This window comes from Amphiprion ocellaris, chromosome 4 (assembly GCF_022539595.1).
Source record: "Amphiprion ocellaris isolate individual 3 ecotype Okinawa chromosome 4, ASM2253959v1, whole genome shotgun sequence".
Classification (NCBI taxonomy): Eukaryota; Metazoa; Chordata; class Actinopteri; family Pomacentridae; genus Amphiprion; species Amphiprion ocellaris.
The window spans coordinates 4901117-4918861 of record NC_072769.1 but is presented as its reverse complement, the minus strand read 5'-3'; the positions used below and the strand labels follow the sequence as shown (position 1 = coordinate 4918861).

At 38.7% G+C, this 17745-nt stretch overlaps 2 protein-coding genes across 3 annotated transcripts in view; both read right to left on the bottom strand.

The window, feature by feature from the left end:
• tpcn3 (two pore segment channel 3) overlaps positions 1–4648 on the bottom strand; it is a 29802-nt gene extending 25154 nt beyond the window's left edge. The window contains exons 1-3 of one of the 2 annotated variants that reach the window (XM_055010342.1): positions 4247–4647; positions 1517–1654; positions 211–293 (exon numbers count right to left, since the gene is read on the bottom strand). Coding sequence is in view for 1 of the 2 variants with exons in the window: in XM_055010341.1 (XP_054866316.1) it covers positions 211–293; positions 4247–4342 (179 nt within the window). In the remaining variant the exon portion in view is untranslated. Of the gene's footprint in view, positions 1–210; positions 294–1516; positions 1655–4246 lie in introns of both variants that reach the window. The other variant, XM_055010341.1, reaches the window with a different exon arrangement.
• A 7336-nt stretch (positions 4649–11984) lies between these two features.
• LOC111576200 (uncharacterized) lies at positions 11985–16352 on the bottom strand. The gene is made up of 2 exons (XM_023281772.3): positions 16081–16352; positions 11985–13257 (listed from the first exon to the last, which is right to left on the bottom strand). The coding sequence occupies exon 2, from the start codon at positions 13250–13252 to the stop codon at positions 12362–12364; it is 891 nt and encodes a 296-aa protein (XP_023137540.2). The 5' UTR covers positions 13253–13257; positions 16081–16352; the 3' UTR covers positions 11985–12361.
• Between the last annotated feature and the right edge of the window lie 1393 nt (positions 16353–17745).

The following is a 17745-nucleotide window of genomic DNA, read 5'->3' as shown; positions in this document are numbered from 1 at the left end:
CATTTATTGCATTAAAGGCAGAAATAGCGACAGTCAGAGCAAGTCACCGTGCAAACACAGCTAAAAGAAATTTTGATTTAGTGTGTAATGGTCAGACTGTTGGTGAAATAAAACAGAGGAAGAATCTGTCTTCCAGAACCGACAGAAAGTAAATCAATGATCAAGACAAGAAAATGATAGAATGTAAACATAAACACATGAAAGTCTCACCTGACAGCCTGTGGAGACGTGTCAAAGTAAATATTTCTGTTGTACTGAGCGTCCGACACATAGATGGCAGCCAGGTCAAAATCCTGAAACACACAGGCAGTTAATTGAAGGATGAAATTATTTATTAGGTCAAAAAAGCTGCCATAATAAAGTGGGCTTTTGCATTGGAGATAAATGTGATTCTGAAATTCTGAGAGAAAAGGTGAAAAATGATGCAGCAAATAGGTGGTAATAGTCCATTTGAAGAAATGATGCAGCCATTAAGAAAACATAGAGACGGTTTTAATAATTCTCTCCATGGACAAATGACTAAATTAACTCAGTACTTTGGTTGCAAATTTGCAATGACAACAAAAGAATCCAATTCTATTAAACAAAACACATTGATATAGTTTATGCTGATGATTAAGCTGATAAGGCTGGTGAATTTATCCTCATACTGCACATTGCTGTAGCAGAAGCGACACATGGTGATATGTGGTCCCTCACTATATCACGGTTCTCTTTTCAAGGTCTCACTGTATCCTGGATTTATAAATTGCATTTGGCATCGCAGATTCTTCACTATATCGTGGGATTTAGAAGTATATAGGTAATATTTGTTACTGTGGTAGGCTGTGTTGAAGGAAAACACTGGAGAATGGATATCTGCCGTTTATGCACTCTCCAACTAGCAGATGCTTTTATTTTGACACACACGGAGAACAGCACTATATAAAATGAGGCAGGAAGTCATCGAACACATCACATGCCACATTCACAGTCCTGACAACATAACACTTAACATAACTAACTAGGCTGACTAAACCACAAAAACACAATAAAATAGAAGCACTAATCACACTGTAACACTAACAAAAACCACAATAATGACATTTAAACCCCCAACACCCCAAACTCCCATGGTGCATTGCAGCAACAGTTCAGTCATAGCGACCGGCTCTGCGATCGCTACATTATTTTAACTATTTTTGTGGTAAAATACACATTTTCTAGCCTGAAAATTGAAAACGCTACAAAAAATATAAAAAATAATAATTAAAACATATTAAGAGAATATTTAAGCGAAATTAAATGCATAGCGTACAGCGCTGGGCTCTGATTGGTTCAGCGACCGTAGCATCAGTCTCCTGTGTGTAGCAGCATTCAGCATCTGGCCTTTTACACAGACGTCTGATCGCTGCTCATAGTGTTGCTCTACGGTGTTGTGTGGTGTATGGGGAGGGTTTAGACAGCCCTAAAACATATATTATATTTAAATAATAAAATAAATATGGTTGCTACTTCATGGATTTTCATCTCTTACAGAGGGGTGTGGAACATAACCCCAGTGATAGATGAGGGAACACTGTACTTCAGGCACGAGAGAAGCAGTTTTCTGTAGGACAGAATACTTCTCGTCAGCGTGGACTTTTGGCTTTACAGCTTTTCAGACCTTTTAAACCTGTAACACATAAAAGGAAAGAGGAAAACTCAAAAAGATGAATATGAGCTCTTTAAGCTTGTGTACTTTAACACTGACTTTAATTATGCTAAGGTGATGATATGTGTATAAATTTCTATTTTTTAAAAAAAACATATTGTTGCTATTTAGTCCTTTATACTCATTTTACTCTTTCCTTTTAATTTTTGAGGTCAAACAAGATATTTTGATTGCTCTCAAATATTTTTGTCTGGGGGAAATTTGCTCCACTTAAGTACAATATCTAGTCTGACCTCCTTCCTATGGTGTGTTATAGGCAGCACTACACACTGCTGGGACATACAAACCATAGAGGGAGCAGGACTAACTAATCGCTCAGTCAGAAAATATGTGTCAAAGAGCCGGTCTGATCACAGCTGTTAGAAGATTTTTGAAGCTGAAGTTTTTGACATTTTCTGAACCAACTCTTACGTAAGCTGTTTCTACCATAACACAGATTATTGCAGTAACTGAATAGTTCCACCAGTTAACTTTAGAAAAGGCTCACATGCTAGCTGGAACCTTTACAGCAGGCTCATCAAGCTGGTTTACATATTAACAGTAGCAGGTCTCATCAAGACGAACAGTGGCTTCCATAAGGAAATAAAACCATTAAACATGCTGGTTTGTTTGCAGTTTTTCATTGCCTTTTTGGTTTATTTTATGTCTTTCATAATTTCACATGTCGTATTTTACAGTTTTATTGCCACAGCCCTGGATCGCAGTTTGTTTGTTCTTGCCTTAGACAACAGTCAAATCTCAAAACTGCTCAGTGCAAAAACAGCACCAGAGAAATGTTTTTAAGCAGCTACTCTCTGATACAAATGAATCTGATGATAAGAAAAGGGATGTTTTCACTTATACGAAAGGAGGAAGCAGAAAACGAGTGAAATATGAGATCAAAATCCACAAAACTAGAAACACAACTTTGTATAAAGGGAACCGTTGAGGGGAGACGTTTAACATGATATTTATTTATTTAATTGTTTATTTATTAGGGACAATGCAATTAACATAGCTTCAATACAGTTCATGAATCCAGTGTGTTGTATGTAGAGTTTTAGCTACAGCTAATTCTCAACTCCTGTCTGTAGTTGGGCTTTTAAAACAACCAAAACATATAAGATCACAATCCTTTAAAAGTACAATATACAAAAAACCTAAACAAATACAACCATAACTTACAAAATTAAGTTAAAAATCCTCACAAATCTGTAAAACAAAAACAAGAAGGAAAAGAAAAATGTTACAAATCAATCCAAATTAACTATTTAAACTACAACACTTTAAAAATGAGTACAGCTCTGGTTTGCTTTAAGCCACGCCTTAACTTTTTTTGTGAAGGTTTTAATATTAGTTATTGATTTTATTTCAGTTGGTAATATGTTCCAAAGTCTGCAACCTTTGACTGAAAAAGCAGACTGTCCAAAAGTGGTTCAGCGGCATTGAATCCTGCAGTTTCCTTCCACCGTGCTTCTCGTTACTCTATTTCTTTCTGTTTCTTTCTTATTTCGTTCTGTCTTTGAATATATTGATGAAGAGGTTCAGGTGCAAGGTTATTGATACATTTGAATACTAATTTAAGAGAACACAAGTGTACAAAACTGTCAAAGCTCATAAGATTGTATTCTTTTTGTATATTGCAATGATGCCACCGGGTAGGTTTTTTATCCATTATTTTTAGAGCCTGGTTGTATAATGAAGAAATTGTCCTTACTGTAGAAGGTGAAGCTGGCCTGTATTTATTTACAACTGTAATGTCCCACATTTTATATACACTTTACTCTGACACGAAGTGAAAATACCAGGTTTATATCTAAAGATGTGTGGGGCAGAGCACCCAGTTTGTCTGACAACAGTGTAGAAAATGGCAGAAATAAAGAAAAATTCATCCGTTCTCCACTCACAAGATCATTTGTTGCTTTCTGTTCCATGTGCTCGTACTGAACTGGGTATAAAGACTTGTTTTTTGTTCCTCTGCACCTTATACAGGAATGTGTCGCAGAAAGACATGCACTTTTTTTCATAATTTGCTTGAAAATTTCATCATTTCTTTTTTTTTTTTTTTTGCAAGTGTTTTAACTGTGTCATTTTGTAACTGAGTTTTGTATTTGCTGCTGCCTATCTTGGCCAGGAGTGACTTGAAAAAGATGTTCTTAATGTCAGTGGGATTTCTCCTGATTTAAAAACGGTTAATAAATGAATCAAAATGGACAGATTAGTGGACATCGAAAACAATCTTTAGGAACAGTACACGGTGAAGGTGCACTTCACTGACCCTGACAGCTATTTCAAAGGGATATAAAGTACGTTAATCATTCACTTGTGTTACGGTGAATCATTTAGTCTATGATAAAATGTTGAAAAAATACACAACTAAAAGAAGCCAGCTGTTCCTGCTCAGTGCCCAAACTCAGACACTGGAGCAGCAGAGTGAGAAGCTTCATGAGGAGTTCTTCATTCTCTGTTCAACAGCTTTATGAGGCTGCAGATGTCATGTTGGAATAAACACCAATCTGCTGAATTAAAGCTGAACCCTGAGCACATCGAGGCATCACCCTAAACCTCTCTCACCTCTTTGCTCTTCGCAGGATTCCCTCCGTTTGGAATTTCTTTTCCTTTTCCTGCAGACTCATCAGGAATGTTTTCGCTCTTCTCTGGCTCCGACATCTCTCCGACACGACTCTTCCCAAAACTTTTTTTTTCTCCTTTTCAGCGCTTCGAAGAGTTCACAAACTTTGTCAAAAGTTTTGTTGGTCGAAGCAGCAAAAAAAAAAAAAAACAAAACAACAAAAAAAAAACAAGAAAAAGAAAAAAAAAGTCCAGACCAGTTTTTATTCCTGCTCCTAGTTGTAAACGTCAGCACAGAGCTTCCATCTCCAGAGACACACATCAGATGTTTTCCTCTCGGCTGCACACACCGACGATCAGTCCGACCTCCATCGCTGCTTCAGTCTCTCTGAACCCACCGAGCTGCTGTTTGTCCTACTTAATAAACCAGGACTGGTGCTGCGTTCAGGCAACCGCGGAAATGTGGTTGGAAAAGATGCAGTGACGTGGTATCAAGCGTGTGAACCTTAAGAACAAACAACTCAGGCACGTGAACAGAGATATAAACGAATTCATGAAGCACAGATGGGAGAAAATGAACTTTCAGACTCCATTTAAGTCCATTTTTACTTTATTTGAATTTCTTTTTAATGTGGTGTTGTTTTCTCTCATGCATTTTTGGCTATGTATTTCTCTGCAGGTGTTTCAGGTTGTGGAACTTGTAAAGGTGAAATCAACAATGATCTTTTAGATTATCGTTTATTATCTATGTGTCCTTTTTATGCACATGTGTCCTTGCTGTGGAACAATTTTTGTTAGTAGGAGAGACTTCTGGTGGCACAGATGTTGAAGAAGGGTCAAAAGGTCGGAGGCCAACAATAGAAGATCATTTTACACTCCCCAAAATAAATGTTTGGGACGAAGGTCTTTTGTTCTTCTGTGGTATGGATCTAATAATGAAGTAACGTACACTAACCACTGAAAAGCTGGATCTGACTGTTTGATTCACTATAAAAGCGTTTGCGGTTGTACTTCTCCTTTGAGAATCTCAACAAACTCTGTATTCTCCATATTGTATATTAACTGCCAACTATCCACTAGAGTGTTTTGTGTTTTCTGAGCTTAACGATACCTGAAATTTCCACAACAAGCTGCACTGGTCTGGTTTCCCCTCACCCTGACCAGTCCAGGCAGATGTCCTCCCCCCTGAGCCTGGTTCTGCTGGACGTCCTTCCTTCCCACTGTAGCCAATTTGCTACAGATACATACTTTGTAGGATTCTAACCTTAATTAAAGTTAGTCTGGTAATTAGTCTGGTTAGGGCCTATAATAATATAATATTATAGGGCCTAACCTAGTATTTGAACTAGTCAGATCTATTTAAAACATTTTTAAAAAATACAATCTTTACCTTACCAATTAATTTGGTCGGTCAAATTAGTATTTTTATGACATTATGGGGTTTTTTTGTTGTTTTTTTTAATGGGTTTTAACTGCAATACTTAACATTAGTAAGTGGATGCAGTTGAGTATATTACTCAGGAAAATTCACATAATAAATACTGTAGAGTTTAAAAACTCAACATCCAAACGTGATGTATATTTGTAACGTCTGCCTTATTTCTCTGTTGGAAACCCCTTTAGCTCAATTAGTGTGATTGACAGTGACTTTAATTGAATATTGGAGTTTTATTCTTTCAATTATTTTACTGTTTTTATTGGTATCAACATATTTAATTTCATAATTAGTTGTAATTTTATTTTAATTGCTGCTAAGTTGCTTTCTGAGTGTCGAGCTGTTGCATTCTCTGTCAAAATACTTTGTAAACCCTTCATTTAAAAAGTGCTGTAGTGTAAATAAGGTAATTATTACTATTATTGTTTTAGTAGCAGTGGTAGTATTACCAGTTTCGGGGGTTTGGAGTAACTGAGTTAGAAGACAGGTTCAAAATTTGTTTTTCGGACACTTCTCGGAGACAGTGAATGCAGCACAAGGCGTCATGTGACTCTCAGCGGCAGGATAACGGAAACGGATGGAGAGATTCAAAGACGCTGAGGACAAATCCAGGCAGGACACCGTGTTGTCGGTTCAGCCTCGTTATTTCTGCTCGTCTGCAGCAGAAATGGAAGAATAAACCTCCAAACAGCCTCTCAGCTTTCAAAAGTTCAAATCTGCACTGAGGGATTTTAGTTCTTATGAGCTCTCTGATGTGAAGTTTAATCAAACTGTCAAGTGCTGTAAGACTGCACAACTGATTATTTTCATCATTGTACAACATTGTGATTTATTTGGAATCCGTTTAACACGTTCAGGTCGCTCTTTACTCGAGACAGCTTTAATTTAGCTCAGTTTAAAGGCTGATTAAACGACTTCATCTGTGTCAGCATTTTGGAGTTGAGCTCCTGTGGATGTCGGAACACGTTCTGCAGGAGGTTCATGACAGTTTATAATGAATTATTCTTATTATTTAGTGATGTGTTATAGCTATTTCCTGACATTAATTGCAGTTTGATGTCTCCTCGCTGTTTAACTTAAACGATAAATGATGAGTCTTGACAAATATGTGTTTAATAATTTTTTTGTCAAACAGTTATGGTACTGCGTAGGACCCTATTGGAATGCAAGAAATTATGTTTCTCCCAAAAGAACTGCATTTTTGAAGACTTCAGCATGCTCATGAAAATTTGCACACCTGGTAAATAAATATGTATTTTATGGGACTTGTGCATGTGTGTAGCAAAATGATGCCATAGCGGCCCTTGCAAAATTGTAACATCTACTACGGGAAGGACGTTTTACCTACATCTATGAAATTTCTGTATCCAAATGTAACCTGTCAGGGGGCACAAAAAAGCCAATGGCAGCCATACTCTTGAATTAACTGTGAGATTTTTGGCCATTTTTGGATCATTTTCAAGAGCAAATGCCTCATAGGGGGTGATCTCAAATTTGGCCAGTGTATATAACAGGCCTTAATGGTTGATTTTTTTTCTGAATGTTTTTAAAAAACATTTTTAAACTTTTTTTCCCACCAAAAAACTGTTCAAAAATCTCCCAAAAATGTGTAAATTTTCACTGTGAATATATATATATATATATATATATATATATATATATATATATATATATATATATATATATATATATATATATATATATATATATATATATATATTTCACATTTTTTAATTTTAAAATGGGTCAGTTTGACCCGCAGGACAACACAGGCGTTAATGTAACAGAGTGCATGTGTGAAAGGGGTTTTAGACATGAAACAAGACACCATCGCATTCTGATCTGAGGTCCAGACGGACACAGAGAGGTTTAAATGTATGTTCACTGAGTGTTCTGTGTTCACTCTCAGGAGGCCAGAAGACCAAGAGATACTCTGATCATTGAGCCGAGAGGAGAAACTGTTCATCCTCTCTGTCGTCACTGTGCACTTGGTGAACATGGAGGAGGATCATAGGTGGCCTGGAAGTCAAGTTTAAGATCCCCATGTCCTCCGGATCCATACTGACATGTCTGGTAAAATACAGCTATTAATGTGACTGAGGCAGACCTGAAACAATGATGTTGTTCAGATTTCATTGAATGTAATTGTGGATTCTTCAAAAACATCAACTGAGCTGCTCAAATCCTCTTTGCTGTCCAGCTTGTGTCTTATTCTGTCCTGTGACTGAATAAAAAGCGTATTTAACGTATTTAAAGCAACAGTTGATGAACACCAGATCTGACAGGAAATAATGTTCTGTGTTCTGCTACACATCTAACAGATCAGCTGTTCCACTCAGATTCCAGGTTTATGTGGTGAAATTATGTGTTTTAAAGCTTCTCTGGATTAATCCTCAACTCCATCAGTGCAGTGAGGACATTTTACGAGGAGCCGTCATTATGTTTCAGTGTTTTAATTGTAACTCAGGTACTGAAGATTAGACCCTTGGGCAAAAACATGTGAAAACATTTACATACATAAACTATTATACGGTGAATTTATAAACAGAACTATCTTTTTAGAGCAGTTTCACCATACATTTGTTATTCTCACTCAAGCCAAGTGAAGATGAAAAGCAGGGGGATGACTTGGACAGGTCAGGTCATTTGCTGAGGTCAGTGTTGTTCCAGATGCTGAAGACTTCTGCTTCCCAACTGCTCCTCACTCTGGCCAGGAGAGGTACTGCATGTCTGTAGATCAGTACTGATCCTCTGCAGTCCAAACACACAATTAAGACCAAAACTACTCGTAATCCTGTCTAATTTTGATTCATAAGGAATTTGTATATGACCAATAGGTTCATTGTCCCTGTAAGTGATATAAACAAGTGATAAAATACAGTAAGACACTGTGATAGAGATGATAATGATTCATTTGTACTGTGAGTTAATCAGCTGCAAAGCTTGTATTTGCCTCCACATCAATCAACAAAAATGTTTTTTCTTCATGTCTCTGGTCTCAAGGACCATAAAACACACAGTTTAATACATGCATGATAAGACAGATGATACATGCAAAGTATAACTGACATGGAAACTGATTATAGTTTACTGCTATGATGTACGACTCTGGCATTCAATATACTACATATATAGCTGGTGGTAAATTCAAAAATATGTAGATGAGCAAATCAAGTATAATAAGGGCAATGCAGAGTAGATCGGTGGAAATGGGCAGCTGGAAGCAGTGGGTTGGAGGAAGGTCAGCAGCAGCATCCCACAGATGGAGATTAGGCCAGTTGGTGAGAGAACAACCACAGATCTGAAGCATCCAGCTCTGGGACCAGGGACACTTGGAGAAAGGACACAGAAAGAAACAGAGTGAATGTAATGCAATAATGGTATATATAGTAAATACATAGGTAGTTAGAGAAGGGCTTAGTGCATCAAGAGAGGTTCCCCAGCAGTCTAGGCCTATAGCAGCATAACTAGGGGCAAACTAAAGGGACGTCAAGAGGGGAAGTCAGTTGTGCAAATGAAAACACCAGCTCACCCCGTCAGGGTCCCCCAGTCAGCCCTAACTATAAGCTTTGTCAAAAAGGAAGGTTTTAAGCCTGGTCTTAAAAATAGAGAGGGTGTCCGCCTCCCGAACCCAAACTGGGAGCTGGTTCCACAGGAGAGGAGCTGATAACTGAAGGCTCTGCCTCCCATTCTACTTTTAGAGATTCTATGAACAACAAGTAAGCCTGCAGTCTGAGAGCGAAGAGTTCTGCTAGGATAATATGGTACTATCAGGTCTTTAAGATATGATGGAGATTGGTTGTTAAGAGCTTTATATGTCAGAAGAAGGATTTTGAATTCTATTCTAGATTTAACAGGAAGCCAATGAAGAGAAACCAGTATAGGAGAAATATGATCAGTAATCAGTAGTTGTGTCTAGTATCCTGTGTAGCTTGTCTCTCAGAGGCCTCTGTGTCACTTCTCGATAAAGCAGGTCCTGTCTAGTTTTAATCCCATTGTTTATTTTACCCCCCCAACTTCCCACAGAGGTCGCTATTGGTCCACATCAGCATTTGTTCCCTTCAGTACAAGTCTCCCACCAGTTAGTCCCTTATCCCCTTCCTCGTTCATCCTTCTCCAGTTGTCATACCCTGTGTATTCATTCTGTGTTAAACCTTTTGTCCCTCTTGTCATCCATTTACTTATGTTGTTTTTTTTCAAAATGTTACCTTTTTCAAAAAAAACAACAGAGCAACAAACCCTTTTAAGTCTCCATTCAGCCCTGTCTGAAAAGGTATTAAGTTCTCTTAAGGGTTGGCACATGGCAAAGGTGCAGCTTCTTTAGAACAAGGCTCAGCCACATGCACCTTCTCTCCTCCCACCCAGGCCTGGCTGGTGCATGAGAAGGTGCATGAGAAGGTGCATGAACACTCAGCCCTGTGCATAAAGGTGAGTGAGAGAGGGGGAAAGTCTGGGAAAGAGTCAGGCTTTTTAGCATTTCTTGTCACTTGTTTTGTCAGTGCTTAACTGTTGGTGGGAAAAAAAGTAGTTTTTCCATTTATCTGGTTGGGAGCCTGCGCTTGTGTCTCTGGTTTCCAATCTGTGGCAGATTTAAAAAGTTTTTACTTTGAAAGGTAAATGGTCACATTTCTCCTGCAGTCTAACTTAGATAGCCTGACACCTGGACTACCTGCAGGCAGAATGGAAACTAAATGGCACACAACTATTTTCTGTCACCATTTCTCTTCTTTTGCTCACCATCTCCAGCTGGCAGAGACCCACCAAGCTCTTTCCTCCAGCAGTGATGCCTGGAGATCCCTCTTAGCAGGTACAAACTGCAAAGTGTGTTTGCCTGAGTTCAGTTTGCTCGACAGCCATGACAAAAAAGCTGTCCGCTAACTGCAGGAGCAACAGAGTACGTTAGCAGTGAGCTGGTAACTCTGCAAAGAACAAGAGAAGGAGTCATTTCTTCCAACCTGCATCAAAAACCTCCACAACAATAACTGCCATTTATCACAGAAACTCTTCTAAACCTGCCCACCAGTAATCTGATCGATGGAACCACTAGCTAAAGACGCACACAGAGGAATGCTTTTTCTTTCATGGACTGTGGTATTTGGGCGTCCATATACACAGCAAAACAGTTAACACAGCTAAGCTATGCTAATGTGAAGATATCGTTTTACTGTTATAGAGCTTTATGTTGTGATGTGTTGTAGAACTCATTCAGTAAATGGTAAAGTTGATTTTACTAAGACTGCACATAGAGAGTTTTGGATGCAAACTAACATCACCTTTCACCAATGAAGCACCATAATCTTCTGAAAATCACACACATCACTACACAAACACACTCACATCTACCACTTCAGTCTCTTTCTTCTGGCCAAACATGAGTTCAAGGAGATGTGTATCTCTTTGTTCTGCTTTTTGATGACAACGCCCTTGTTAGACTCATCTGTGGTGGGCATGAATTTGCTACAAACAAGAGACCAAGAGACTGACCATCCAGTGACCTCTGGCAACACTTTTTTTTTTTTTTTTTAAAATCTAAATGTCACTGTTTCCTGGTATGCACTAAGACACCAAGTCAAATTCATTGAATGTAAAAGCCTACTTGGTAATAAAACCTTTCTGATTCGAAATGTCATCGTCGGTGGGCAGGATGAACGTTTTCCTCAGAAAGTCCTACACAAGTCCCTTCTTTGCCTGTCAGTTTGAGTTTTAGGTCAAAACTCTTTACATGTTTATCTTTTCATAGTGGAAAAAATACAGTGTGAGAGCAGAAAAAATAGTAATTCTAATATGATTTCCAATATGTAACTAAGAACAGAAGAATTCAGATTTTAACTTATCAGACATTGGAAGATTTTGCAGAAAAAATGACAAGTGGTTTTAATGTTGTAAGAGCTGATAGACGTGGTAAAGATGGAGATGTAGCAATATATGAAACCATGCTCTCTCTGTGCTTAAGCTGACTACTAACCATTCAGTTACTAAGGACTTCAAATACCCTGAAAACTTGTCATCATAATTCAATAATACTAAGAAACCTGAGACAAAACAAAAGATGACTTATTCACTATATTAATGGACTGATTATCCATTGTGATCCCTTTTACAATTATAAAATGTCTTTTATAATCCTAATTTTACATTACTTTCTTGTCCCACCGCCCTCACCAGAAGGATCCAAGTCAATCTTTACTGAATACAGGTTGTCAAACAGATCATAAAAATACCCTGCCTGTGGTGTTTTTGACCTTGGTGTCCAGTTCTTTGCGTTACAAATGTTACACGGAAGAAAACCAACCGTTAAGCATCATGTTCAGCAGAAACATTGGAATCTTTAATGACCAGACATTTACTACAGTCCAACCAGTCACACTCTCAAATTCCCTGATCAATTTATCTCCTTCTCTCTGTTCATCTTTCTGCTGTCCTGCCCCCTGAAAACAGTCACTGCATTGAAAATAAACATTTCAACAGTTTATTTGAAGGTCACCACATACATTCTGACTATATTCCCTGTGCATGACATTACATTACACCTTTAGTTTGTTTAACCAACAAAAACCTGACAAACAGAAAACCTCTAAGCTTCCGTAAAACTACATTCTTAAAACCATCATGACCATGTTTCCTCTGAATGTGATCCTTTCCCAGGCATCTCTTCCTGCTTCATCCAATCATGCTTTGTTTCACTACAGCACAGTAACATCACATAAATCAATGTTTTCATCGTCTTCCTGTGGACAGCTCATCAGCGCTATCTCTTCTGAGTCGGCCTTTTTATCTCCACCGTTGTCTCCCTCTGCAGCACTCTGACCTTCATCACTTCCACTGCTGGTGTCCTCTTCATCCTCAGCCTTGCTCTGGTTCTTCTCCTCTTCCTCCTGTCTGTTCAGCACACTCTCCCTCAGATCCTCCCCTTCCACACTGGAGCATTCATCTGAAGTTTCGCTGTCTTCCTCCTTGTCTTTTTCCTTGTTTTCATTGCTCGTTTCACTACTCCGTCCTTCTCTGTTTCCATCTGTCTGCTGTCCTGCCTCCTCTGTCCGTCCTCCGTCTGCTTCTTCCACATCTTCCTCCTCACCTGTCTTCCCTCCAGGCCACAGATGAACACCCATCCGGTCCTCCAGGGTACCGATCCTGGTCCTCAGTCTGTCTCTCACACCCAGTAGAAACCTGGTGACAGCGCTTTCCTGACCTGGCTGCTGGTTCTTTATCTCGTGGAAGCATCCCACAACCACGGCCAACACCAGAATGACCAGCAGAATCAAAACTAACCAGCCTTTACTGTGTTCACTGGGGGGAGCAGTTGTGTTTTGGCTTGTTGCTGAGGTAGATGGATAAAGTTCAATCATTTTAGGGATAGGTGACAATGAGACTGATGGCCAAGTTGAGGCTGTGCTGTCCTCTTCCTGTGCTTGTGTGGTAGTAAATGAAGGATCTTCAGCAGATGTTGTTGTGTCGTTTGGGAGAGCAGAGGAGTGATTGATGGGGCTAGTTTGTGTTGAATTACTCGAAGAAGATGCAGGAATCAGGAGAGCCAGCATGAATAAAGACAGACCTGGGAACGCTTTGGTCCTCATGGTGTCTGTATGAGTCAGTAGAAAGACAATAAACAGAAATACCAGTTTAGAATAATGGTAGGAAGCTGGAATAACATTCTGTGGCAGAAATAGTATCTGACAAGCTGGAAGATGAAGCTCAGCTGTTGCTGTCTTTAGCTGCTCACACATTCATTCAGAACAACAACAAACATACATTGTAGGTTTGTTGTAGGATAGATACAACCAAATCTAAAACAAGTTCCCACCAGACCCCCTCAAAATCAGCTGCTTTATGTGTACAATACCCTTATTGTAATGAAGCCATGCAACTTTTTATCTTCATACTAATAATTTTAAAGTTACAGGCCCTTTAGACACATAGAGGAGGGTCTAAATGTGGCAGATTTTAATTCATGTTACTTTCCCCATTATTTTTGAGCCTTACAACTTGATAAATCCAGGACACAGACACATAAAATTTCCAGGAATGAAAAGCACATTTGAACTCTTTTCTATCACTCCTGGTGTCACAATCTTTTCTTTGTGCAGCACAATGTTGTCTGTAACCAACTTTGAGCATCAATATTATAAGAAATCTCACAGTTTCAGCTGCAAAACTGCACCAAACTCATAGTGTCGGGAAAAATCTGCATCACTATAATAAATGTATAAAACTTGTTTTTAAAAAAATAAATAAATAAAATCCAGTGATTCTGAGGGGTCAGGTGGGAGACACTGATTGATTTTTCATAGAATGACTCAGTACATAATAATATGGACTAAAGTTGAGCAGCAGCAGAAAGAAAACAGAGAAGCTCAGGTACACTGAGGCTACATACCACTTTCAAGATGTCAGTTTATGTAGATTTTAAATGGCCTGCTTATGCAGACATGCCAGGAAAAAGCGATTGTTGTTAAAAAAAACCAAACACATTAGAGGAAAACTAGTTTACCAGAAAACAAAAAGGCAAAGAGCCTTTCAGAATAAAACACCCCAAAAAGTTAGTTGTTGCTCAAGGGACAGTTATAGGTTCTGATACAACAAAACAAATATTGATACAATATAGATAAAGGTTTGTTCAACAAATGCCTGAAAAGCTCATTTCCTTTGTGATGCCATTTATGTATCACATGTATCTGCAGACACTTTGAAAGAGGATCAAAGGATATATGTAGAAACATTCAACACTTTTCATGGGATGTACTTTTGCCTGTATTTGTATATTTGTATATACATGTAAAAATTACATTTTTTAACACGTATAAAAATTGCACGAAGCCCCACACATTGGGTCAGGATGTGGTGGCTGCTGTGTGTCTTGCATCTCAGAGTCACACTGAAAACAACAGGAAATCAGCTTTTGCAGCAACGTGCAACTCGACTGCGTTCAGCAGTCAGCAGGCGGTTCTCCAGCTGGTATCACTGCAGCGCTATGCTGTCTAGATCAACACATCAGTTTCTTACTGAGGAAAACACAGAGTGAAAAACCTCTCACACTCTCACGTCTCATTGCCTTTCACCATTTTATAGTTTCTGACAAACCTAAAGTCATCACAGGCTCATTCTTGTTAATTATATGAAGTTATATTTCATTTCCTGTGATCCACAATATGTCTGTACAATGTTTAAATGGGTTCTGTGATGTTTATTATAAAAACATGGGGCCACAGTCTGAATATGAACACAATGGTGTATTTCAGGACTGTAATGAAACATTTCATGGAAAAGGGAAATTCTTACTAATTATTCTACTGGTATTATTACTGCTAATTACTCCTGCTGGGCGGGAAATTTCTGCTCTGCAATATTTGACTGTGTGAGCACGCCCACACACACACACACACACACACACGCACGCACGCACGCACGCACGCACGCACGCACGCACGCACGCACGCACGCACACACACACACACACACACACACACACACACACACACACGCACACACAAGTCTGACGGTTACAGACAGGTGCTCAGTTGTTCCTTTAGAGGCTCATGAGAAATCTCTGAATAGAACTGAAACCTGAAACTGTTTATTGCACCATCTTTCAATTCAATGTGATGTATTTCATTGAAAACAAGAAAAGCACTCGGAGAGCACAGTACGATGTCAAGGCTGCTCAGTTGTATCATTTCCAACACATGAAATCTTGAAAAAATTCATGGCAAAAATCACAGCACCATAGAATGTGGCTATTTAATATAACAAAATGAGCTGGCACCGAGCACAGGTGTGTGTTATGCATGTGTACGTTATGTACGGATACTGGATCGCCTGACCTAAGTATGTAGCGGGCAGCTTGAATTGACGAGACTTGAAACCCCCCCCCCCCCACAATTTAATTAATTGTTCTTTGTATCATTTCCGATAAGTCCCAATAAGTCTGCAATGGTCGATTTGTAGTAGAATTGCAATCTAGTCAGATCTAATCTGACAAATCTAGTCAATTGATCCTTGTGTCATTTCTGACTTTCTCTGAAAATTTCATCCAAATCTGTTGGTCCGTTTTTGAGTAATGTTGTGCACAGACAGACAAATAGACGGACAGACAAACCAACAATGATGGTCACATAACTCTGCTGAGGCTCTGCCTCCTTGGTGGAGTAATAAATACACTAACTTTAAGGGGAAGCTACTCAGAGGAAAGCTGAGACATTTTAACTTGTGAATGAGGAGGGTCAAATAGTTCACCAGATCGGATGTTTCATTAATGCAGCTGATAAAAAGCAAACATGAAACGAATGAAAGAAGTTTAAATGAACAGAAAACAGTCATGTCATCAGCAAAGACAGAAAAACTGTCATATTTCTGTTAACTTGTGACACTAAACAAATCTAAAAGAAAGCTATAAATATTTACTTACTTGCTGAGCAGATCCTCCAGTCCAATCATGAAAACAAGTGAATGAAGGAGGACAGAATGAAGAAGGTGAAGCTGTGGATGCGTGAGGAGAGTTTTAGAAATGAAAAGTCAGGCATGTGAGAGAGGAACAGTGTGGGTGGGGGAACAACAGACTGAAACAAATGAGACAAGAGGGAAGGTTTCAGTGTCTTTACTGCTCCAGAGAAAAAGGTTACCACGTGTTCACAGAACTCTTTGACTCTGCAGCCATCTGACATTTACAGGCTATTTTATTTTTTACCTCCTACAACCACATAGTTGGTCAAACTGAAAAAAACAGACAATGAAAGCAAAAAAAAATTACTTCAGGTGTTATGTTAGCTGTTTCCATTCAAATTTAACATTTTCAACCGAATTAACAAAAAAATTACAATTAAAAATCTATGTCTCTATCACAATGATGTGAATATTGGCGTTAGTTTCTCAAGATAATCAGTTCAATTCAATTCAATTCAATTCAATTCAATTCAATTCAATTCAATTCAATTCAACTTCATTTATATAGCGCCAATTACAGTCAAATTGTCTCAAGACACTTTACAGAACCCATAGTTGTTCAGGACCTTGGCAGCAGGAAGAGCTCTGAGTCTATGAAGTTGCTTGGCAGAATCTCTCAGGTTCCATTACATTGAAAGATATTTATTGAAGATGACTGTTGTCCTCTTGCTGTTTCTCTTGATATATTACAATGTGACTTAAGACCTTTTTACATAGATGTCTTGAAACAGGAAATAGAGCGTAAAGTTAGCTGCCTCAATGAGAAGGACACAGAGAGATAAACACCCATACGTCACATATCCATAATTTAAAAAAAACTATTAAACTTCAAAATGAATAAATAAACAAAGAAACAGCAACTAAAGGTCATGACTTAGAAGCATTCTCCAGCAGTCCCAAATGAGTCAATGGCTCCAGCAGAGGACAAATTCTTAATTATTGGTCCAAAGGTTCCAGTTTCTCTTTTCACATCTCAGAATGGTGACATGGACTCACAAAGGCTGGTGTGCATAGGAGTGTGTATATTGTATGCAGTATATTATGTGAAAAGGCTTATCTTGCACATATCACAGTAAATGTGGGAAATGTTGTCAGTAGTTTACACTTGCTGTTGTAAAATCAAGCTGTGACTTTGGGTGACCAGACGTGTCAAAGCGGTGAACAGTGGAGTTGGAAACCCTCCTCATGAAATGTTATATGGTGATTAATATGTCCTTTAGTCACTGTTGTTTCTGAAAGTTAAATGTTTGGCTGTTATGACTTAGATTTCATAGTTGTTATTACTTGTGCTGTTAATATTTTTACCACTATGTAATACAACAGCTTTTCACAGCCACACAGCGCCACCCAGTGACAGGCTGACTCCACTGCCCTCCATGAGTGGATACAGATACTGAGTGAATGTATGGAGGAACAGTGTGTTCAGACAATCCTAACAAGACAATCAACAGCAGTAGCTGAGTGCAGCAGCTAAAGCCTGCCACCTTGAGAGCAATGCACTGGGGAATTTGTTGTGTACCAAAGAAGCTTGGGAAACGGTGATCAATAACCACGTCCTGAAGACCAGACAGTACCAGCAAGAGTGTGTGTTACAGGCATTTTGGAATTATCAGCCTGGATCTGTGGTGAG